The sequence below is a fragment of the Erithacus rubecula genome (assembly GCF_903797595.1).
Source record: "Erithacus rubecula genome assembly, chromosome: 22".
In the NCBI taxonomy this organism is placed as follows: Eukaryota; Metazoa; Chordata; class Aves; order Passeriformes; family Muscicapidae; genus Erithacus; species Erithacus rubecula.
In genome coordinates this window covers 6,177,214-6,198,263 of record NC_136674.1, presented here as the reverse complement: position 1 = coordinate 6,198,263, position 21,050 = coordinate 6,177,214, and the positions used below count along the sequence as shown (strand labels likewise).

General features: G+C 42.0%; 1 protein-coding gene across 8 annotated transcripts in view; it reads left to right on the top strand.

Moving 5' to 3' along the window:
- Positions 1-21,050, top strand: part of CUX1 (cut like homeobox 1) — a 265,273-nt gene that overhangs the window by 183,557 nt on the left and 60,666 nt on the right. For 2 of the 8 annotated variants that reach the window (XM_079325216.1, XM_079325217.1), the window contains exons 12-20: positions 2,792-2,850; positions 7,618-7,666; positions 8,659-8,755; positions 9,841-10,512; positions 11,470-11,535; positions 12,871-12,972; positions 15,169-15,995; positions 17,362-17,527; positions 18,207-18,263. In XM_079325216.1, coding sequence (XP_079181342.1) covers positions 2,792-2,850; positions 7,618-7,666; positions 8,659-8,755; positions 9,841-10,512; positions 11,470-11,535; positions 12,871-12,972; positions 15,169-15,995; positions 17,362-17,527; positions 18,207-18,263 — 2,095 coding nt within the window. The remainder of the gene's footprint in view (positions 1-2,791; positions 2,851-7,617; positions 7,667-8,658; positions 8,756-9,840; positions 10,513-11,469; positions 11,536-12,870; positions 12,973-15,168; positions 15,996-17,361; positions 17,528-18,206; positions 18,264-21,050) is intronic. The other 6 variants (XM_079325220.1, XM_079325219.1, XM_079325218.1 and 3 more) reach the window with 6 other exon arrangements.

The window sequence follows — 21,050 nt, the reverse complement described above, 5'->3', positions numbered from 1 at the left end:
CTGAGAGTCCAAAACAGCTGCATTTTGTCAATTTCTCCTTCTTTTCTTTCTTATTCTACCTGTGTTTTGTACCTAAATTTTCCAGAAATACTCTACCAGGGCATAGTACTTCCCTGCACAGAATTACATTTAATACTGGTTGCATTAAAATGAGAGTAATTAGCTTTTTTGTGGTTTATATCTGTTTCTACAAAAGGCTGTTTTCTTAGCATACCCTTGCATAGGTAACTAACATATTGTTAGGGTATTGTTTATTATAAATTTCTTCTGGTCCTTTTTATACTGAGAACTGGTATCAATTGCCAGTTATTCCTGCTGTAAAAGCTCCTGTGCTCTAGACCCAAAATGTTACAAGTCACAGAAGTAAGGAAAGGGTGAATTGCAGTGGATTTGTAGGGCACCAAACAGAGACAGAAGGGCAAAGTGACAAGACCAAGGAGAGCATAAGGATATCTTGGGTTTGGCAGGTCCTCCCTTTGCCTGTGAGCACTTGGAATACTCAGCTGTGATGCTGAGTCTCCTCCCAGTACCAAGGGCTCTCTGGCTCACTGGTTCCATTTACAGATCCCTCTCCAGCCTGACCTGAAGTATTAAAAATTCTACCTGGATGCCTTGTTGAAGTCACTGTGTTTTACTCAGTGTTGAGCTGCAGCTTGAAAAGCTGCTTGAACTCATAGCCTGTTGTAGCTGACCCTCCTCAAAATGTGAGACTCAGGTCCTGGGACTATGTAGTACATTCCCATAATGAGATTTCAACATGTGTTGTAAATTATCAAAACTTCCAACATCTTTAATATTTGTAGGATTTTCTTGGTCACATCAACCAGGACTTTCCTAATTATGTCAAAACACCTGAAGCACTGTGTCTGCTATCTAAAACAAAGTCAATGCTTCCTGTAGTTCCAGACAATAACTGGAATTTGGTAAGCAGGACACCCCAGAAAAAAACACTAAAGCTTACCCTGTATTTATTCCAGATGAAAAAAATAAAATCTTTGTAGCTAAAACAGACACTTTATTTTTCTTTTTAACACAACCAGAATGACTGCACAAGCACTGATGACAAAAGACACTGGAACATGAGACCTTTTTAAGAGGCCACTGGTTTCATCAGTGTCCCAGAGAGTGCAAATTCCACACTGAGCAGCAGTTCCTGGGATTCATTAAGGGCTGCTTGTGGAGCAGGGCCTGGCTGCTCCTGCCAGGAGATTCCTCTCCTCTGCAGTGGTGAGGATGCTGGGCTGTGGTGTCAGACAGCAGGAACAGGACCTTGGGAGGCTGTGTATTGATAACCTGGGTGTCCACTTTGTCACTGCTCCTTAACATCCCTGCTGATGGCAAGGCAGAGATGCCAGCAGTGTGAGACCTGCACAAGGAAATCTTTTAAAACAAAGTAAAATAGCTGTAGGTCCCACAAAACCCCACTATGCTTCTGAAGAAGCCTCATTTAAATTACTGAGATGACTCAAACCCTGGTTTGTGTCCTGTGGGTGCTGTGCTGCATCATTTTGGGGTTTGTACAGCTCTGAGATGGTGGTTTATGGGGAACAGGTTCCCAATCCTGTTTGTTGGCCTGCCCCAGCCCTGCCTCCATGCCCATAGCTGGGCTGCTGCACAGCTGTGTGGGGCTGCATTTTAAACATCTGTGCTAAAATTATCCAAGTTGCCAGCAACCCTCTCCTGCCCTCCTCCTGCATCCAGCAAGCAGCCCCAGAGTGGGTGTAGGATCTTGAATTCCCTTCTCCCCTGAAGGCAGCCTCTCCTGGACATAAAGTCCTATTTTTCTTTTTCATGTCATATATTCCTTTCCTTTTCAAAGTAGATTCTCTGTCTTTGAGGTGATACGTCCTTGTGTTATTTCTGTTTCCCATGACCTTTGGGATTCTGTGCCAATTTTAACAGCAAAAATGAACTGAAGCAGAGTTAGCCTGCATTTATCCATGGAAGTTGCAAGCCAGTAAGTTCTGTTCTTTGCTTAGATCAGGTGTGCCTGCAGTAAGCAAAGAAAATATTGAAATGAATGTGGCTTCTGCAAGCAAGATAACGGCATCAATTATGTATCACTATGTTTTAGGCCTCCTGAAGCATTTCCCCCGTAGTGATGAGCACTTTGTTGGGAGCTGGGTAAGGTCCAAGTGTGTGGCATTGCGTTCTGGATTGTGGCAGGGGGTTTGGTTCAGCCTTTGGGGCATCCTCACAGCCAGGAGAAGCCATTGAGGCCACCCTGGGTGGGGCAGAGCAGGAGCTGCTGGGGTGGCTCAGTGCTCCCTGGCTGCTGTGTGACCATCAGGGATGCCTGGCAAACCTCCTGCTGCAGCTCTTTGGTTTGGCCTCCAAGCCTAAGGCTTTCCAGTCAACAACAGCTTCTTCAGTCTGTTCTTTTCATCATGTAGATAAGGTTATCAAGAACTGTCCTATTAAGACTACAGTATGTGCCAAAGCATCCTGCTTGTTTACTCAATCTCCCTGAAAATTTCAGCTGCCCCATTTTTTAAATACCTTCAATCCCCCATCTCTTCCCTGAACATGACAGTGACATTGCAAACAGCCAAATTGGGACCCACTGAATTCTGTCATGCTTGGCACTCTGTAAACAAAGGATGAGCGAGGTATAATTGTGTTTATGTTTAATTGGTTATAGTTTGTTTTCTAATATATGTAAATTAGGTATGAGTCATTAACCCTCACTTGTGCGCTGCTGTATATATGGAATAATTTGAAGATGATTTTCAAAGCCTGCAGAAAAAAAAAAACAATGTAAATAATTAAATCCATGTTCTCTCTTTTAAAGCAACTGGAAGAAAAACTGAAAGGACAGGCTGATTATGAAGAGGTTAAGAAAGAATTAAAGTAAGTGTTAAATGCTTACATAATTTTTTCACAAACTCTGGTTGAACAGTGCTTGTTAAATGAAGCCACAAATCTGTGTTCTTGGAACAATAACGAATTCAGTCAAAACCACAAAGACGAGGAAATTGGGAATATTGGCAGAAATTGCATCCAGAACCAGTGGAACTGCTGTATCTGGGAGTGCTCCTTTTTGTTGCAGCAGAGGATCACAATAGGAAATAAAACATGTGTCCACGAAGAAAAGCCACTAAAACTATTGTCCACAAAGGGAAGAAGGTTTCAAATCTGTGTTGCTTTAGGTGGACGACTCTAAAAATCTCCAGCCAACAGCTGAGGGTAATGTGGACCAAAAATGTCATGCAGAGACTTTGGCCATGATACCTTTTCTGTGCTCCTGCCAGCCAGTGTTCAGCATTTACCAGTTTAATGCTGGGCTTATTTCACTGTATATTTTTGCTAATATAATGTGGTTTTAAACTAAAGCCACAAACAGCCTCTTCCTATTTCAAGGGATTTTCTTAAGAGACTTAAAAGAGCTTCATTTTAAACTATAACAAGATAAGCTGACAGGTTCAGAAGAGAACTTTTCTGACTGGAAATATGTTTAGTGTCAAGGTTTAAATAACTGCGAGAAACTCCCATCTCTTCTTTCATCATTCTGGCATTTCTGTGTGTGTTTTAAAAAGGTTGAAATAACCCATTCCCTGGTTTAATGAGGTATTTCAGATGAGGCTGGTAGTCATGTGCTTTTGTTTACACGTCCCTGGAGAATATGGAAAGCAGATTTGGATTTGCAAGCCCCACAAATGCCCAGCCCCTGGTGCTGATTTATTCAAGCCACGCTGGTTGAGGTTCTGGTTCACCACCAGCTGCAACACACCCTGATGTAGGGGTATAATTTTCACTTAAATTAAATCAATTGGCCATTTCTTTGTTCATTTTACCTGATTATTACCTGGGCTCAAAATAGCATCATCATTTAGTGATTAAGGGTAAATACATCCATGTCCTTTCCTGAGTTAAGGGAACAGCTTCAGATTTTGCCACTTTATGTCCTCATATGTAAAGCAGTGAATGGGAACAAGGCCACAACCTTCCAGCTTCTTGCATTAGATATTAAATGTAAATGTGCTGAAACAACAAATGGGTTTTGAATCCTACCTGGTTTAATGCAAAAGTGTAATACAACTGGACCAGGACTTTAAAGTCAGACTTAAGGTGCCAAGAACCCAATCTACTCATTGAATATACTCATTTAAGCTTACTTTGCACTTGTACTTTTAATATAAACTCTGTATTCCTGGTGATAATACCAATTTTTTTTTTTTTCTCAACACTGACTTAGATGAGGACAGGGATGGAAAGGTAGATGCTGTGACACAGGAGGCTTCATATGGTGCTTCTGCTCAGTATGAGCCTGCACTGAAATAAATGGGAGACTCCTGGAAGTGGCCCTGGTTAGGTGCCAGTAGATTAACCCTGTTTTCCCAGCTCTTCCAGCTTTTATGTCCCTAATGTGTGGATTAGTAGCTGGCTTGTAAGGGCCCTGGGGTCCATCACCATCCTGTGGGATGGTCTGAGGGTTGAGATCCTCTGAGAGAGCACTGAGGATGTTTGCAATGCTGCATCCTCCAAGCAGCTGCTTCACAGCACTGCCATGCTCCATCTGATCCAAAAGGTGTGCTGGAGGCTAAATGTGCATCTCCTGGCAGTGACATTCTGGTCTCAAGTGAGACTTGCAGTAAATGAGACTGGGAGAAGTCTGTTGCTGTAAATCTGGAGCCCTCACACTAAATCCTGCTGCACCTGCCTTGTGCCCTGAAACACTGACAGAAATGAACTGCTCATTTGCACCAAGAGAAAAGAGGTCTTGTCAGTAAGGCAGGAACAAAATTAATTGTTTAGGTGTTGTGGCACTGGTGTATTTTCCTTAATCTTTCCTGGGATGTTGGAGTCATTCTGGGCTGAGGGGTCTCAATATCAGCCAACTTCTAACTCTGAAGGAACTTAGGATCACATCAAGATCTGGGATGGAAGGATTCTTAACTTAGCTTTTGTGCCCAGTGGCTTCTAAACCTGTTTTTGAGATCTGAGAGCTCTGTGTGTGCTTTCAGCTCCCTCTCCAGTAGCAGGACAGTGCTGACCCTGCTGCCTTTGCAGTCGGGATCAGACCAACAGAAAGTGGAGCTGTCCCAATGCACACTTTGCTTTACAGTCAGATCTTTCAAGTCTTCTCAGATGTGCAGATTCAAGTCACAAGATCATTCCTTTAAAAAGCAGGTAACTAACTGATCTTGAGCCACAGATTGAGTCAAGATCTCATGGGCAAAGATATTCCTGGAATCCAAAGAAGAAACGTTGTGCTTCCTCATACTCCTGAGGAGAATGTGCCTTTTGTGACACATTTGGAGAGTCATTTTTGACATGTTTAACTTTTACATTCTTTTTAAAATGAACCTGCTGGAATGGATATTCCTCTTAGGTCAATTAGAGGTGCCATCAGCTTGATTTTTAGTATATTTTGTGTTTCAACTGTATAGGAAATTACCTGTGAAATTGTCAGGAAGTTAATTCAGTTAGCAAAGAATCCCCTTCAGGTAGGCAGAGGTCAGTGGGTTTCCAGGCAGGGTTTGAATACACATTGCCTGCACCAATCTTGCTGGAAATGCAGCTGCTGCAAAACTCAGGATCCTTCCTGAAGGTCCCAGCTGGCAGCAGCTGCTCAGAACCAAAATGCACCAACCTGTGCTAGGGGAGAAATGACAGGATTGGGACTTTAGAGGCAGATTTTTGGTGTGGAGAACCAAATATAACCATAAACAGGTTTGTGCTTGTGACCATTGTCAGCCTGGTTCTGGTCAGGGCACCACTCATGTCTGCTCCTTTTGGGAGAGAGCAGCTTTTTCTGGTTTAGCCTCATCCAGGAGGAAGGAAGGTGTTTGGAATGCTGCTGGATTGCTCCACATGGCAACCCACGTGTGGTAAGTGGGGGTCACAACTGCTCTGAACTGAAATGGGATTTCCCATGGGATGTTTGCCAGGTGATAATTTGCTGTTCAGCCTGGCTGTTCAGTACTGGCTTTTGGGGATTTGCCACCTGAGTCACACTCCTGTGTGTCAAAGGGATGTCAGGGTCCCTAAGAACTTGAGCCATTAATCCATATCCTCCCCCCTTGACTGGCACAATTCCACTGATAGCACTAAGGAGTTGTTTTTGCACATGGCTGAGCTGTTCTGCCCAATACCACTTTATGTGCTGAGTGTGGGGTGATGGCTCTACCCTACAGCCAGGCAAGAGATGGCACTGAGTGATGCCATGCAATGGAAGTGATTGCCAGAAATGTGTGGTTTCATTAATTACTGTGTTTTAGGGATGCCTGTCAGAATTAACTCTGTGTGCAATGAGTAAGCACAGATGTAAGAGATATCTCTTTCTCAGAATAACTTTTTTTCCCTTGAGTTTGCTATGACTTTGAATGATCTTGAATCCCCTAGAGACCTGATTTCCAGAGGGGCACTTAATGCATGTCTGACTCTGGATTAATCCAGGAACAGCTTCAGGCAGTTAATGGGTGCCTGGCCAACTCCTCATGGCATCCAGACCTAGTTCCTGTGTCATAATACTGGACTTCTGCCTTTTTTTTTCTCTCAGTTTCCACATTTCATGGAATCACAGAATGTTTTGGGCTGGAAGGAACCTTAAAGCTCATCCAGCCCCACCCCCAGCCATGGGCAGGGGCACCTTCACTGTCCCAGGTTACTCCAAGCTCCCTCCAGCCTGGCCTTGGACACTTCCAGAGATCCAGGGGCAATTCCAAAACCTTTAATACATGATCCACAACTTTTAATACAGTTTAATACATGATTAAACAGATTGTTCCAGCTCACAGAGTTCCTGGCGCTTTATACATGACAAATGCTGTATAAACACCATCTATATGTGTTTATGTGCTTTTCTTCACCAAATGAATGTTGTCTTTGTACAGTAAGAAGCTGAAATCATTTATTGCTTCAGTCTGAGGAAGTTCATGTCCTGCCTGCAGCAGGCTGATTTAAAAAAAATTATCCAACAAAGCACAGTAATAAGTCTGGATTCCTGTAAGATTCTGGTTTGCCAGACAGCTGTAACTGAAAGGGAGACATCCTCTGACCACTCACTGTTTGTATAAAATATTGACAGTGAGACTATCAGATTCTTCTCCTAATGTACTTATAAATATTTGGATCTTTCATATTTCTTAAGAAATATTGGGCCATTTTGTCTTCCCTTTGCCATAGAACGAGGGGGTTATTAAAATGAAAAACTGCCTTTTAGCCTGTAGTGCTTTGGTTGGGAAGATTATTTGTGCCTATTTTCCTTGCTGGTGAGCTGGTGTATATTCTGTAAAGTGCTGTACTGTGGTGGTGATTCCCCTGTTTTTTTTGCTTTGCTACAACTTCCTCATTCCCTTCCAGCTTCACAGATAAATTTATATCATTTCTGACAGCTGAAAATGTTATATCCTTATTAACCTTTAAATTTACGCTTTAAACTGGCCTGGTGGGATTGCATATGGAATGATTAGATGATGCTCGAGAAAATTTTCTTATCCAATAAGTGGTTTGAGGAGTTATTCTATATTCATTAGGAGATTGTGTTACTGCAAGGAAAGTTGTCATCACTTGTGGTGTTGCTGGAGAACAGGACATGATAATGCTAATTCTCATTAGTGGAGTTGTTATGAAAAGGAGAAATAGAAAATAATTTATTTTTTCTGCCTTCCACAGTATATTGAAATCCATGGAGTTTGCACCATCTGAAAGCTCTGGTGCACAGGTACTGAACTTACTTTTGTTTTCTTACTTATTCAGTAGCTCAGTTGATTAACAAAAATTTTGTCTTGCAATTCCTTGGTGTTAACAGTTTCCTGTCAATGTTGAGGCTTCTGGGTCCATCCTTGTTTTTCCTGATGTTTTCTTATGTAAAAAGCTGAACTGGACTTTTTTTTTTTTTTTTGCTTGCTAATTTCATTTTAGTGGTCAAGGACAAAGTGACGTTTCAGCTGTGCTGGAGTGGATAAACCAGAATGTTGTGAAGTTGAGTCATTTAAAGATACTGAAGTTGGTGTATGAGCAGCACACTGTGCAAGGACTTCAGCATCTTTAAGTATTTGTTAGCCTTGAAAATTTGTTTTCACAAAAGAAAACAAACCTTGGAGTACTGAGAAAGCTCTGCTGTTCCAGCAAATTAATCTTACTTCAGTTTAAAGGTTATGAATTAAATTCCTGTTTTTGAAATCCAAACTGAATATCGATATCCTGGGATTAATTTTCAATGGGTTTTTTAATGATCAAAGGTTAGATATTTTGGGGAGAGTAAATAGCAGATTTCTCTGACTAATGTTATTTTGGACAAACTGTTTCTGCTGAAATGCAGCACGTCAAGGAAATGCTTAGCTTGGGTCAGTTGACCTAGAAGGAATAATATAATCTTAACTCCTGTTTTAATCAGATTAAAAGATGTCTACAGCTTTTAAACTGAAAGCGTGCCAGGACCATTTAAAAATAAGTAGGATTAAGAAAAGGTTCCGTTACACATCTCAAAATAATGCAGAATTGATGAATGATTTACAATGAAAATTAAACAGTGAGTCTCTTCCATGGAGTGACTCCTGCTGATCTGTGCCCAGCGAATTCCCTCGCTGCCTTCAGAGACCAGTCAAACACTTGGTTTTTGGGGTTTTTTTTCCCCTCTGAAATCCATCTTTTGTGCCTGAGTGAGATTCTCATCACTTTGAGAAACAAACCTCCCCGTTTGGTTTCCTTCAGGATGCATCCAAGCCTCTGGAGGTGCTGCTGCTGGAGAAGAACCGCTCGCTGCAGTCGGAGAACGCCACGCTGCGCATCACCAACAGCGACCTGAGCGGTAGGTCCTGCCAGATTCTGGCTCTTCTGGTGCCTCTGCTGTCCTGTGATGGGAGGGAGGGCTGAGTGAGAGCTGAGTGTCTGAGCTAATGCATGGCAGGAGGATTAAGAAGCAACAGGAACACTGAGTAATGTTGGATTTCTGTAGTTTTGTAGGCTGGATAATGAAGTAAAAGTTGGAGAGTTTATTAAGGTTAAGAGGCATTACAGGCTGTACCAGTGTTTGAGGTTGTCTTCTGTTTTGGGAACAAATCCATCTCTTTCCCCCACACACAGTGTTATGCAAAATGCTTGCATGTAGAACACAGTCTTCCTGTCTGATACACTTGGATATACCACCAGCAGGTCAGCTTGGGAAAGCAAAATCCTTTCTTCCCAGCGAAGTGTGTTTGCTGTTTGGCTTTCCTTATGTGGGTTTTTACATCTTGTGTGCACATTTTTTAAATGGCAAGTCATGGAATTTCCAGATTCTTGAATGATGGTTTTTGCAGCTGGAAGAAAGTTAAAAGTTGCCACTGGCCCTGGGATTACCGAATTCTGAAGCGTTTTATGACTTTTAACTGAGTGATCTTGGTGCATCCACCTAATGGTTATTCCTTTATTCAAATTGGTTTGTTCCAAAATGTAAATGTTTGCTGCATTTGGGTTCAGTCAGGTCCAATGAGTCATATCTTGAATGAGAGACAACAGAGAGACTTGCTATCTGTAACTGCATTTATTTAACTGTATCACTGCACTTCATGTAACTGTTCTAGTGTTAATGTCTGTAAGGGGGAATTCTCCAGGCTGCAACATACAAGAAAGGTGCAAACATGAAATGCATGTTGTTTGTTTTGGGGGCCTTGTTTGGCTTAAAAATTTTCAATCATGGAAAAAAAAAAATTACAAATAAAAATTGAAAAAAAAAAAAATAACCCAACAAATGAAAACAAACCAAAAACAAACAAAACCAAAACTCCCACCGCCACTCCATTGGCCCGTGTCAACCTGCACTTTTTCCCTTTGCGGGGCAAACTTTGCATTTTTTTATCTTGGTTTTTCCCTCTTTGACCCCCCATAATGCATTATGTTTGACCTTCCTTGTAGGGTCAGCCAGGAGAAAAGGGAAAGACCAGCCTGAGAGTCAGCGTCCTGCAACCTTGCCGGCCTCCCCTCCTTCCCAGTTGCTCCGCAACGCGGGGGAGCAGGCTTCCAATACTAATGGTACACACCAGTTCTCACCAACGGGTTTAAGTCAAGACTTTTTCAGCTCATCCCTGGCGAGCCCCAGCTTACCCCTGGCCTCCACAGGAAAATTTGCACTAAACTCTCTCCTCCAGCGACAGCTAATGCAGTCCTTCTACTCCAAGGCAATGCAGGAAGCAGGAAGCACAAGCATGATTTTTCCAACAGGTCCATACAGCACAAACTCCATATCTTCCCAAAGTCCATTACAACAAAGCCCGGATGTAAATGGCATGGCCCCATCTCCCAGCCAGTCAGAAAGTGCTGGGAGCATCTCTGAAGGAGAGGAGATAGACACGGCCGAAATTGCACGTCAGGTGAAAGAGCAGTTGATCAAGCACAATATTGGACAGCGGATATTTGGACATTATGTGTTGGGACTGTCTCAAGGGTCTGTGAGTGAGATCCTGGCCCGGCCAAAGCCATGGAATAAACTGACTGTGAGAGGCAAGGAGCCATTTCATAAGATGAAGCAGTTCCTGTCGGACGAGCAGAACATCCTGGCTCTTCGCAGCATCCAGGGCAGACAGAGAGGTAAGAGCTCCCAGCCCCCTGCTCCTCTTAGTTCCAAACATTCCAAACATGGAGCTTCTCCATCTGGGGCCGTTCGTGTGCTGCTGCTGCTCTCAGCCAGCTCAGGTGCCAGGTGCAGCCAGTTCAGCTCTGCAGCCCTGCTTTGCAGCACTCAGGCAGGTTCGTATCTCTGCTCATGCTTTTTTAGCCACTGGCTGGTGCCTGTCAGCAGGAGTGAGCAGCAGGGACACTCACAGCCCTCACTTTGCCAACCCCTCCGTGCCACAGCTAAGCATGGAGAGAAAAGGGTCAGCACTACTCGGGGTATCAGCCCTCAGAAACACTTGGGGGATTTTTATTTGAGGTTGTTTACTGAGACCAGGCTTTTGTTGTGTCTTGTGTGATTATGTTTTTTCCCCAAAGTGTTCTGACAAAATAGGGTAGGTGATGCATGAGATGAGTAATTAAAACACAATCCCAGTTTAAAGCAGCTTTGCATATTTAAGGCAGCGATTTTAAGAAGTAACATGCATTTCATTGTGATTCATCTTAAGGCTGAGATTTACATTTAGAGAAACTGAAAAGTAAGTTGTTTACAGTCAAGAAATATTGGAAAGGACAGGCAGGGTTTTCTAGATTTTGTTTAATTGGAAGCACACACTATCAGATTTATAATCTGTTCTTCCTTTTGATGATTGTACTTGAGGGGATTATCTGCCCATCTTTAACCTCTTCATTTTTGGTATCTCTAGACATTTATTTATATCTGTCTAATCTCCTTTCCGAACATAGCTGTAATCTTTATTAACAAATCAGCCAGCCTTGCTTCTTCCCAAGTAGCCAGTTCCTCCTGCTCAGGGGCCCGAGGGGCCAGGAGAGCTCAGGGCCAGGCTGCCAGCTCCTCATGTCACACAGCCTGTGATGTCAGAGCAACCATCCCCTGATTGTTTTGTTCTTACCAAACTTGTTTTTCAACAGAGAATCCAGGCCAGAACCTGAACAGACTATTTCAGGAAGTACCGAAACGAAGAAATGGGTCTGAAGGTACGTCACAGGCAGGTGTTTTTCTTTGCAGTCAATCCCTAGGAAGTGGAGTGTGCTTTAGCTGTGTGTTTCCTTAAAACTGTGCAGTTTGATTCTGGCCTGGAATCTGATAGAAAAACAGACAGTAAGTATAAAACAAACCATGGGTTAGATGAACACTTTGCTTTTTCTAATTCTGCTGCTGCTGTACTAACATAACCCTGTTTGGATAGTTCTTGCACTCCCACCCTCCCTGCATACCCAGATAAAGAGAGAGGAGTGATAGAAGTGGCTTTATAAAGTCATTGGATCTATTGAAATGCTCTCTTTGCTATTTTTATGGTTTTGGAGGGAGAAAGTTACACAGTTATAACATCACTTGCATACTGCTTCTGCTCTAGATTGACTTCTTCTCATGGGGCTTATGCTGACAAATTCCACTTTAATACACTGCTAAATTAATGTGATGCTCAGTTCATTATTATATATGAAAAAGATCCATAAATTCTCACTGAAGAGGAAATCTGCACATTTTTGTTATAGATTAGTTGTGGAATTTTTCTTTTAGTAAGACCAGCAAGAAGAAAAAACAAAAAACAGGTACACCAAAAGTCTGTAGTTATTTTGACTCCAGTCACAAATTACCTCACTTGCTTACAAACAATAATCTCATAGTGGAAAATGCAGTTAAGTGCAGTAGCACTTACTGTTTTCCCTCCTTTTCTTCCCCTTAGAGGTTAAAAAGCAAAACAAAAAAAACAAAGCAAAACCAAACAACCAAGTAATAGCTCTTAGCTGGAGAGTACTTCAAATGGTATCTGTGTTTAAATGACTCTTTCTCTTAATGTATTAACCTCTAGAAAGTTAAAAATTATTTTTATCTAGTTACTTTTTAATTCTGTTTTGGGCTGAATGTATACTCATCCTACTTTGCCTAGCAGCTGATGCCATTTTTAAGTTAATTCCTGGGCTTATGTTTTTAGCTTTCTTCCTTTCCCCTCCAGTTCTTTTCCCTTCTGTTTCTTCTCCCCCTCCAAAAAAAAAAACAAAAAAAAACAAACCAACCCAAAAGAAAAGGATAAATAATAGATCTATATATTAGAAAAGGAATATATGATCATCTAGTTCTTCCTCTGATGTTCTCACCATTCCAGAGCAACTAGAGACAGGCACAACAAGGATATTTTGCTTTTATTATGTTAAGTACATTTTTTGTGTGGTTTAACTGTTGGTAAAAGTCCTGTTAAGTTGTCCTCAGGTTGTGCTGGCCGTGTACCATATACAGTGTGTCTTTGTGTTACAAAAACAGCCAGAAAAGAGTTTTCCTGGTGTCATTAGTTGTGTTTTCATCCCCAGGTAACATAACCACACGAATCCGAACCACAGAGTCTGGCTCTGATGAAGCCATCAAATCCATTCTTGAACAAGCCAAAAGGGAGCTGCAAGTACAGAAAACAGGTACAGGCTCATTTTGTCTCTGACTGCTTTTACTGCAGAATTTAATTAAAACAAGTGCCATGAGCTTTCTGGTCAGTTAATTATATTCTTAAAGTCTTCGGTGTAGGTTTGAAGAGGTTTTTTGGAGATTTTTATTGTTACTTAGTGGAGTTGTTTCTGTCTCTGAGACATCTGAGGTTGAGGTTGCACGTGTCCTGGCGTGGTGGGGTCTCTGCTCTGCCCTGCTCCCTGTGGGATTTCTGAACACCTTTATCCCTGTGCAGAGCTCTGAGCTCCTGGCTGCCCTCCAGACCTGCAGGAGTCACTGAGGGCAACCTACAGAATCCTTTCTTCTCCCAGTCTGCTCCTTGGAAAGGGAATGGCTCCTGCTTTCTCTTCCCTTCTGTCTCACTCAGGCCCCAGGGACACAGCTGCATGGGAGAGGGGCTGGATGGATTTGTTGGGGTGAAGGTCACAGTCTAGGCAGCAATTACCAGTCCCAGCACCATGGTACATCCTGTACTCATGTAGGCACACTCAGGCCTGACTCTTAGATTGCTTTATTTTTGGTTACAGAATGTATTCAGTGAATGAACTGGCAAATCCAAACACACATTCCCTTTCCCAAAAAGTCCCTCAGCCTGACATAAGTCTAATTTCTCTTTGTATCCTGTCATGTAATTAACATTTCTGTCTAGTCCATAACCCTCTCAGCTTTAAGAGTTCCCAGTACTGCTGTTGGGATGAAGTAGAAATTACTGTGCAATACTTCTGTTTCATTTTTTTAAAGTGAATACTGATTTAGAGTTTTGGATAGTTGTCTTTCAAATGAAAACTAAGTTAATCTCATGGCAGAGTATAAAGCACTAGTTAATATATGATCTAAATAACATGACTCTATACAGGAAATTATTACATAGAGAAAAATATGGGCTTTCTGCAGGAAACTGCAAGAATGTTATTCAGTAGCATGTTTCATCTGAGAGTCTCAGACTTCCTTTCAAATATTAATTTGGCCTCAAAACTCCCTGTGAAACCAGCAGATAAATCAGCAGAGAGAGTCTCACTGTCTTTTTTTCCTATTTCTTAGCTTTTCATGTATTTTACAGTGTGTGACAGGAAGGAATGCAAGGAGGCAAATTCAGAAATCCATTCAGATTAGCCTTAGTATTATTGAAGTGATACACAGCGTGTTGCAAATCTTATTTCTCTTTGAGGCCAGTCCTTGCAGTGTGGGGTTCCCTGCTCCCACCTGGTGCTTCACTTTCCCTGTTCTCTGCAGAGCAGCTTTCAGAGGAACTGGTTTCCAAGCACTGGGGACCTGAGTGGAGACTGAAATAGAAGCAGATGCCATTGCAAAATCTCCTGGCTCTGCAGAGATAATTCCCCACCCACGTTCCAGTCTCTGCTCACCCCCAGCTGCTGCAGCACAGCCACCCAAATCCTGGTTCCCCTCTGGAATTCTACATTTGGGGGTTATCTCTGCTGAAAGCACCCATGACTCCATCCTAGAGCTTTGGATAAGGGAGAGGGTGATGGCCAGGTGTCAGCCTGGCTCTGGTAGAGCTGTTTATTTTAGTGGTTGGGACCATGGAACGAGAAAACAGGAAGCAGGAGCATATTTAGTTTGTCAAGTGAAATAATGATGATCATCTCTTACTAAAGTTCTGCCTGTGTTGTAATTTGTGTGTTGTGTTTTTGAAGTTAAAAGGTCTCACCTTATTTATACTGTTATAGTCTGTCCAGGTGAATGCAGCTGTGTTCAGTTCTGAGTGCGTGTTAAATTCATTTGTGGAGAAAAGAGTGAAGTGAAAGGTTAAATAACTTTGTAAATGCAGCTATAAAATGTTATTGACCACATGGGGGTGGGGGAGGAAGAGGTGATGGCTTGATTTTCAAAGGCATTTATTTGAAAATTTTTACAATGATGGAAGGGCAAGTGATCCCAGACTTGTGCAGCTGAGTCTGTGCGTGCAAACATCCAGCACTTTGGCAACTCTCAAAATTTCCCAGTGAAGAACTTTGGAAATCTTACCTTATTTTGAAAAGTGCCAATCTTTGCTTAGTGAGAACTCCTCCCTCCCATCCAGAAATGTATTTCAGATTTTTTTTTTTTTTTTTTTTTTTTTTCCCTGTCAGGGAAATGTTTACAGTAGCACGTGTTGAATATAAAGCCTTTTCCTCTGTTGCATTTAGTCTTTTGGTTGTTTTTCATAGCTGAGCCGGCTCAGCCGCCTTCTGCCTCTAGCAGTGGCAATTCTGATGATGCAATTCGATCCATTCTGCAACAAGCCCGACGGGAAATGGAGGCACAGCAGGCTGCCCTTGAACCTGCCTTAAAAACACCACCTCTGTCTCAAGCTGACATTTCTATCCTGTCCCCCAAACTAGTGTCTACATCTGCAATGTCTTCGGTTTCCAGCTATTCTCCTTTGGCCATATCCCTGAAGAAACATTCATCTGTCACTGATTCCAGTATCTCTGCATTGCAGAACCTCTCTGGGCTCAAAAAGGAGCCTCAGGAGGCACCTGTTTTAGAGCTTCATGGAATAAGTGATTCTGCCCAGGGTATGTTGAGGCATGTTAAAAATGAGTTGGGACGTGGTGGTGTTTGGAAGGACCATTGGTGGAATACTGTGCAGCATGAGAGAAGAAATGCAGCTCTTCCCGAAGATATAAAAGTTGAGGAAGCCAGTGGTGGAAAAGAAAAGGTCAGCAATCAGACTAGGCCAGATCGTAGCCAGCTCCAAGGACCGTCTTCTTCCGAGTATTGGAAAGAGTGGCCAAACGCGGAATCTCCGTACTCGCAGAGTTCTGAATTGAGCATGACTGGGGCGAGTCGCAGTGAGACACCACAGAATAGCCCCCTCCCTTCATCCCCTATCGTGTCCTTGTCCAAGCCATCCAAACCTTCGGTTCCTCCACTGACTCCCGAGCAGTATGAGATTTATATGTACCAGGAGGTGGATACGATAGAGCTAACGCGGCAGGTCAAGGAAAAGCTAGCAAAGAATGGCATCTGCCAAAGGATCTTTGGGGAAAAGGTAAAGAAGTGGTTCTCTCTCGTTTCAGAGTGTTGTGATTGTGCCCTCTGCTCCTTACACGGGTGCAGAGCCAGAGGGGGATGTGCCAATAGAAAATGTTTTTGTATTTCCAAACTAAGCTCACAAAGTATTCGTTTCCCTGTGCGGTAGGAATTGCAAGGCTTGTTCTACAGGGATTGGCTTCAGCCACTTGGAATTAGGAATGGGGCCCCGAGTTTAGAAAACTTGAAAGCTGAAGCAAATGTTGCTGAGACTCAATATTTCATGCTTAATGTAATGAATTCATGGAATATTTGAGTAATACCATTGTCATGACTGGAGAGTCTTAACTTTGTTATAAGCAAAGATTATGGACACAAGAGCATTTTTCCTTTTTTGTTATTATTTGGAAATGTGCACAAGGGCATTAAAACAAACACATGGAAAATCCCCTAATTCTCCTTAGTCTGAAGTCAAGAATTCCAAGTCATTTCTAATACCTGGTGCTCAGTACCTCAGTGTGCTCTGAGATGTTTTAGAGCAATATTTGATTACCGATAAGGCTCCCTGAAATTCTCACGTTGTGAGCCCTAAGCACTGAGCACGTGGGATTTTGAGGGTCCCTAGCCACCAGAAAACCCCTCCCAGGCTGTAAAAAGTGTTGGACATTTGTTGTTTCTTCTTCCTATAAAGAACTGAATCAATATAAAAGTGTAATAGGAGCTGGCATTGCACTATTACCTTCTCACTAAGATGTAAAATGAAAAGTCTGACCTCTCGGGGTCATTAAAGATCCCATGGCAGCTTTCATTAAGTATGATTTTTAACTCTTGTACCTGTGCTGAATTCCAGGCAAGTAATTGCATTCTGCCTGTGTGAAATCCCACCTCCCCCCCCCTGCAGTTGGCTGTATTCTTAAATATTTACTTATGTGGAGCAGCCACTGCTACAGGTGAAAACACACATCGTTATAATTCATCCCCCAAAAAATCATCCAAATATAGGCCTAGTCTCAAAAGTCCCAATTATTTTTCTTTGAGAACAAAATACATGCCAGTCATTGCCTGTTTCATCTGCCTGTGTGTGCCTGGACTCGGTGTTTTTCCTGTTAAAACTGATGAAACTGTTTGACACAAAATATGAAAAGCATGCAAATCCCTACCAGGCTGCTGCCACCCAGATCCTGCAGGAAAAACCCACCTTCCTTCAAAAGGCAACACAGCAGGAAGAAAAGCAATTCCATCTGAGTATCCACAGAAAACAGTTTTTATAATTGTCCATATACAAACAATTTGAGCCATACAGTAAAGGAAACCAAAATGATTTAAATTCCCCCCGTTTGCACTGCCAGTGTGTTAACGTGCCATTCTTGGTTGCTTCACTTCAGGTATTGGGGCTGTCCCAAGGAAGTGTCAGTGACATGCTCTCCAGGCCAAAGCCATGGAGCAAATTGACCCAAAAAGGCCGAGAACCATTTATTCGTATGCAGCTCTGGTTGAATGGTGAGCTGGGACAGTGTGTCCTGCCCGCACAAGGGCAGCAACAAGGACAAGGTAATTAAAATTCCACTATGTTGTTTGAGTCGAGGAGGAGGAGATTTTTTTTTTTTCTATTTTTTTTTCTATTTTCTGTTTTTTTTTTTTTTGTATTTTATTTTTTTTTTTAATTTGCAGTAAGCCAGCCTTGCACCAGTGCTGGTCCAGGCATTATGGAAGTGGCACCATCCACCCTGGCAGCCCGGCCAATCCCTAAGGGGACGTGCTGGGAATGTTTACCAACGTTTATGTGTAATTGATAAGCAGCAGTTATCAAGTTCCTCGTTAGGGTGATACTATCTAGGCATGAATATGACACACAATCCCAAAAATTTTGGCCAAAGAGCTGGAAAATGTTGCGCGCTGTTTCCTAGGGTTGCACAGGGGATTTGGATTGTTCCAGGGAGAATATCGATTGCTGTCTCAGGAGGTGAGCTGGAAAACCAAGCTTTAAAGGGGGAATTCTGGTTTGCAATGACACTTTTATTGTGGCTGTCTCTTCCCCTAATACCTACTGACACAGAAAAGCCAGGCTGGAGCCTGGCCTGGGTCGGACCTTTCTGTGCCATGAGTTAACTGAGCAGCGAGCCCTTGCCGAGATCAGCACTTTGCTATTTGTTGAGCCTGCTTACTGTTTAGTTTGTGGTTTGGCATCTCCTTTTATTGTTCCCTGATTTTCCTCTCCTCTCTTATCTAGTCCTTCACTCTGTGACATCATTACAGGATTCCCTACAGCAGGGATGTGCAAGCTCAGGTAATCAGCTGGTTTCAATGATTTGCTCTGAAATAATTCTCTGTGCTTTTGTTGCGTTTGCTTTGATGCTGAGAGGTTTCTCACGTTTTGTTGTATCATCCAGGAGTCCCTTCAGTTTTTTTTTTTATTAATGCAGTTAATTCCTCCTTCTCTCCTTGTTGCTATGGCAGATGTAGGGAGCACACATATTTAGCTGCATATATTAGGTAAAGAGACTCTGTCTGATCTTAGAGATCATTGGCTCTGTAAGGGTTTTTTTTTTGCCATAGTTCAGCTTATCAATGTGACATGTGACAATGGCTGTAAAACAAGCCCTTGGTTTGTAATGTGATCCACATACTCCAGCTGCCTCACTCGCTGGTAGGTTTTTTTCCACTCTCCTTTGCACAAAATCTGCTTTGTTAATCCGAAGGTGGGGGAACAGACCACGTTACGTCTTTTTTCAAGCTTTGTTAAATATTCCCAGCTGACCTTTATTTTTTTTTTCTCCTTTCCATTTGCAAAAAATAAAAATAAATAAAAAAGCAGATGCAGCAAAGCTGAGTGTCAGGGAAGTGAATGGCTGAAGGCTTTAGAGATGGTCAGAGGATAGGAGGGAGGCTGGGACAGGAGAGAACAGCTGTGTTCCTGCTGTTAGATACCAAACTCTACCCACACAGCCTTTTAGCAGTGAAATGCTTCACTGACGTAAAACTCTCCAGAAAAATACCCATGCCCTGCTCTGTGCTTACAGCCAGTGTGTTGGAAAATTGCTGCATTTCAGGGCACAGACAGGGGTGGGTTGTGCACTTCTTCCACCTTTCTGCTATTCTGAAACACTCCTATTTTTCTGCAGCTCGCTGGCTTTACTCTAAGTATCCCAACCAAAGTGCTTTTTTCTCTCTACTGGGGAAACTATTTTGCATTCTAAAAGATTTTACTAGGAGAAAATTAGTTACGATATTCAGTCCACGTTTGTCTTAAGGAGAACAGTTGAAAATAAATACATAAAAGCAAAAAAAAAAAAAATGCCCCCAGTTAAAAACAAGCCATGAAAACAAAACCAAAATGGGAGAAAATTATTTGCAATCATAGGGCTATTGTTACTTATAGCCAAGCATTTAGGGAACATGGAAATTTCCTGTGATGGTTCATTAAAAACATGCCATTGAGTACTTTTTTTTTGTGGCATCAATGCCATGCAAGAGTGTGACAGTCACAAACGCCTGAGACAGCGTGGAAAATATGAGTAATTAATTGTAGCCATTTTAAGGGGAATTGGAAATCAGAGGAGCTGGGAAGTGCTGCATTGTTATTGCTAATCTTCATATTTATGACTAGCTCTAATTATAAAAGATGGAAAGACAAGCCCATAGGATTAAAATCCGACCACCTTCTGGATTCCCAGGGGGATTGCTGGGAGCTGGAAGTGATTTCCTTCAGGAAGTTCAGTTTTGCTGCCGGGATATTTTGTTCCCTCCCACACTCCCAGTGTCGTTTGTCAGTTCCTGCCCTTGAGCTAATATTTTGTGAGGTGACACGTTCCTATCAGCTAATAAAATCATGTTATTGATGATTGTCCTCCCTCATTCCTTAAAGCCGACTTACAAATGAGAAAATGGGCTCGTGCCCTTTTCTACCTCCTCTCAGAGGATTAAAAATAGAATTGTTGTACAAAATGTTCTTTTCTTGGTGCCTTTCTCTGCGTGGAGGAATAAGGTTGTGACACCAGGCAGAACAAAAGAGCAAAAACCAAGCTATTTCAATGAGGAAGGGCAGTTTGGTAATTTCCTTTTATTAGCAGCTGTTCTGTAATTAAAAATGCAGCAAACAGTTTGGAAAAGGTAATAATAATTATGCATTTGTGAAAGATCCATCACTCCAGGGCAAGGAGGAAAAAAAAAAAGAGAGAGACAGCTCCAATTTTCTGGTCTTCTGAGACATTTCCCAGGAAAATCAAGGCAGAGAAGGTTGCATACTTGTAATTTTAAAACAGAAATTAATCAGAACAATTTTGAAACGAGAAAAGGTCTGGAGCCTTTTCCATGTAATATAATTGGCTTGGAACTTGTTGAATGCATGAAGGGAAAGAAGTGAAATTAAACTAATACACTCAGTGGCTCCTGAGTGCTTTGCCAAGAAGGTCTTCAGTGTACAGAGTGTCAACATGCATAGTAACGACTCAAACTTTTATTAACTGGGAATATTTTCATTACTGTTTGGCTCTGTTCTATTAAACTAGCAAGATTTTCTGGATTTCTGACCCAGTTAGTTACACTTCTGGATCACAAGGTTTTGATTAACACCTCATTCATTAAAATCTCACCTTTTGTCCAGTAATTTTCCATTTTCACATGTGGACAGATAGGCCCATCAGTGTTTCATATAATGAACAGATAAACATATATATATATATTTAATATATATTTATATATATATGTTGAGATAGCAAAGAGAAACCAGGCTTGGTTTTCTTCTTTGGAAGCTGTATTCATGAATTTTATGTACCAAAATGACAGCAAGGTATATACCTGTATTTTCTGCCTGTGAGCTTTCCTCAAGGCTTTGTGCTTTTGTGCAAGTTTCAGGGAACATGTTTTACACAAAAATGGTGTCTGTACCCTAGGTGGTCAAAAATAGTATTGCTGTGCCTTTTCTAACATTTTTCTGTGTATTTCTTTCCACCTAAATGCTCTAATGCCCTTGGGTAAATCTGCCTTTTTAATGATTTATGTGTCAAAAGCATGGACCAAATCACATGGAAAAAAAAGTTGAATTAGTGTCACCCAACTGCATCAGCATTTTCTC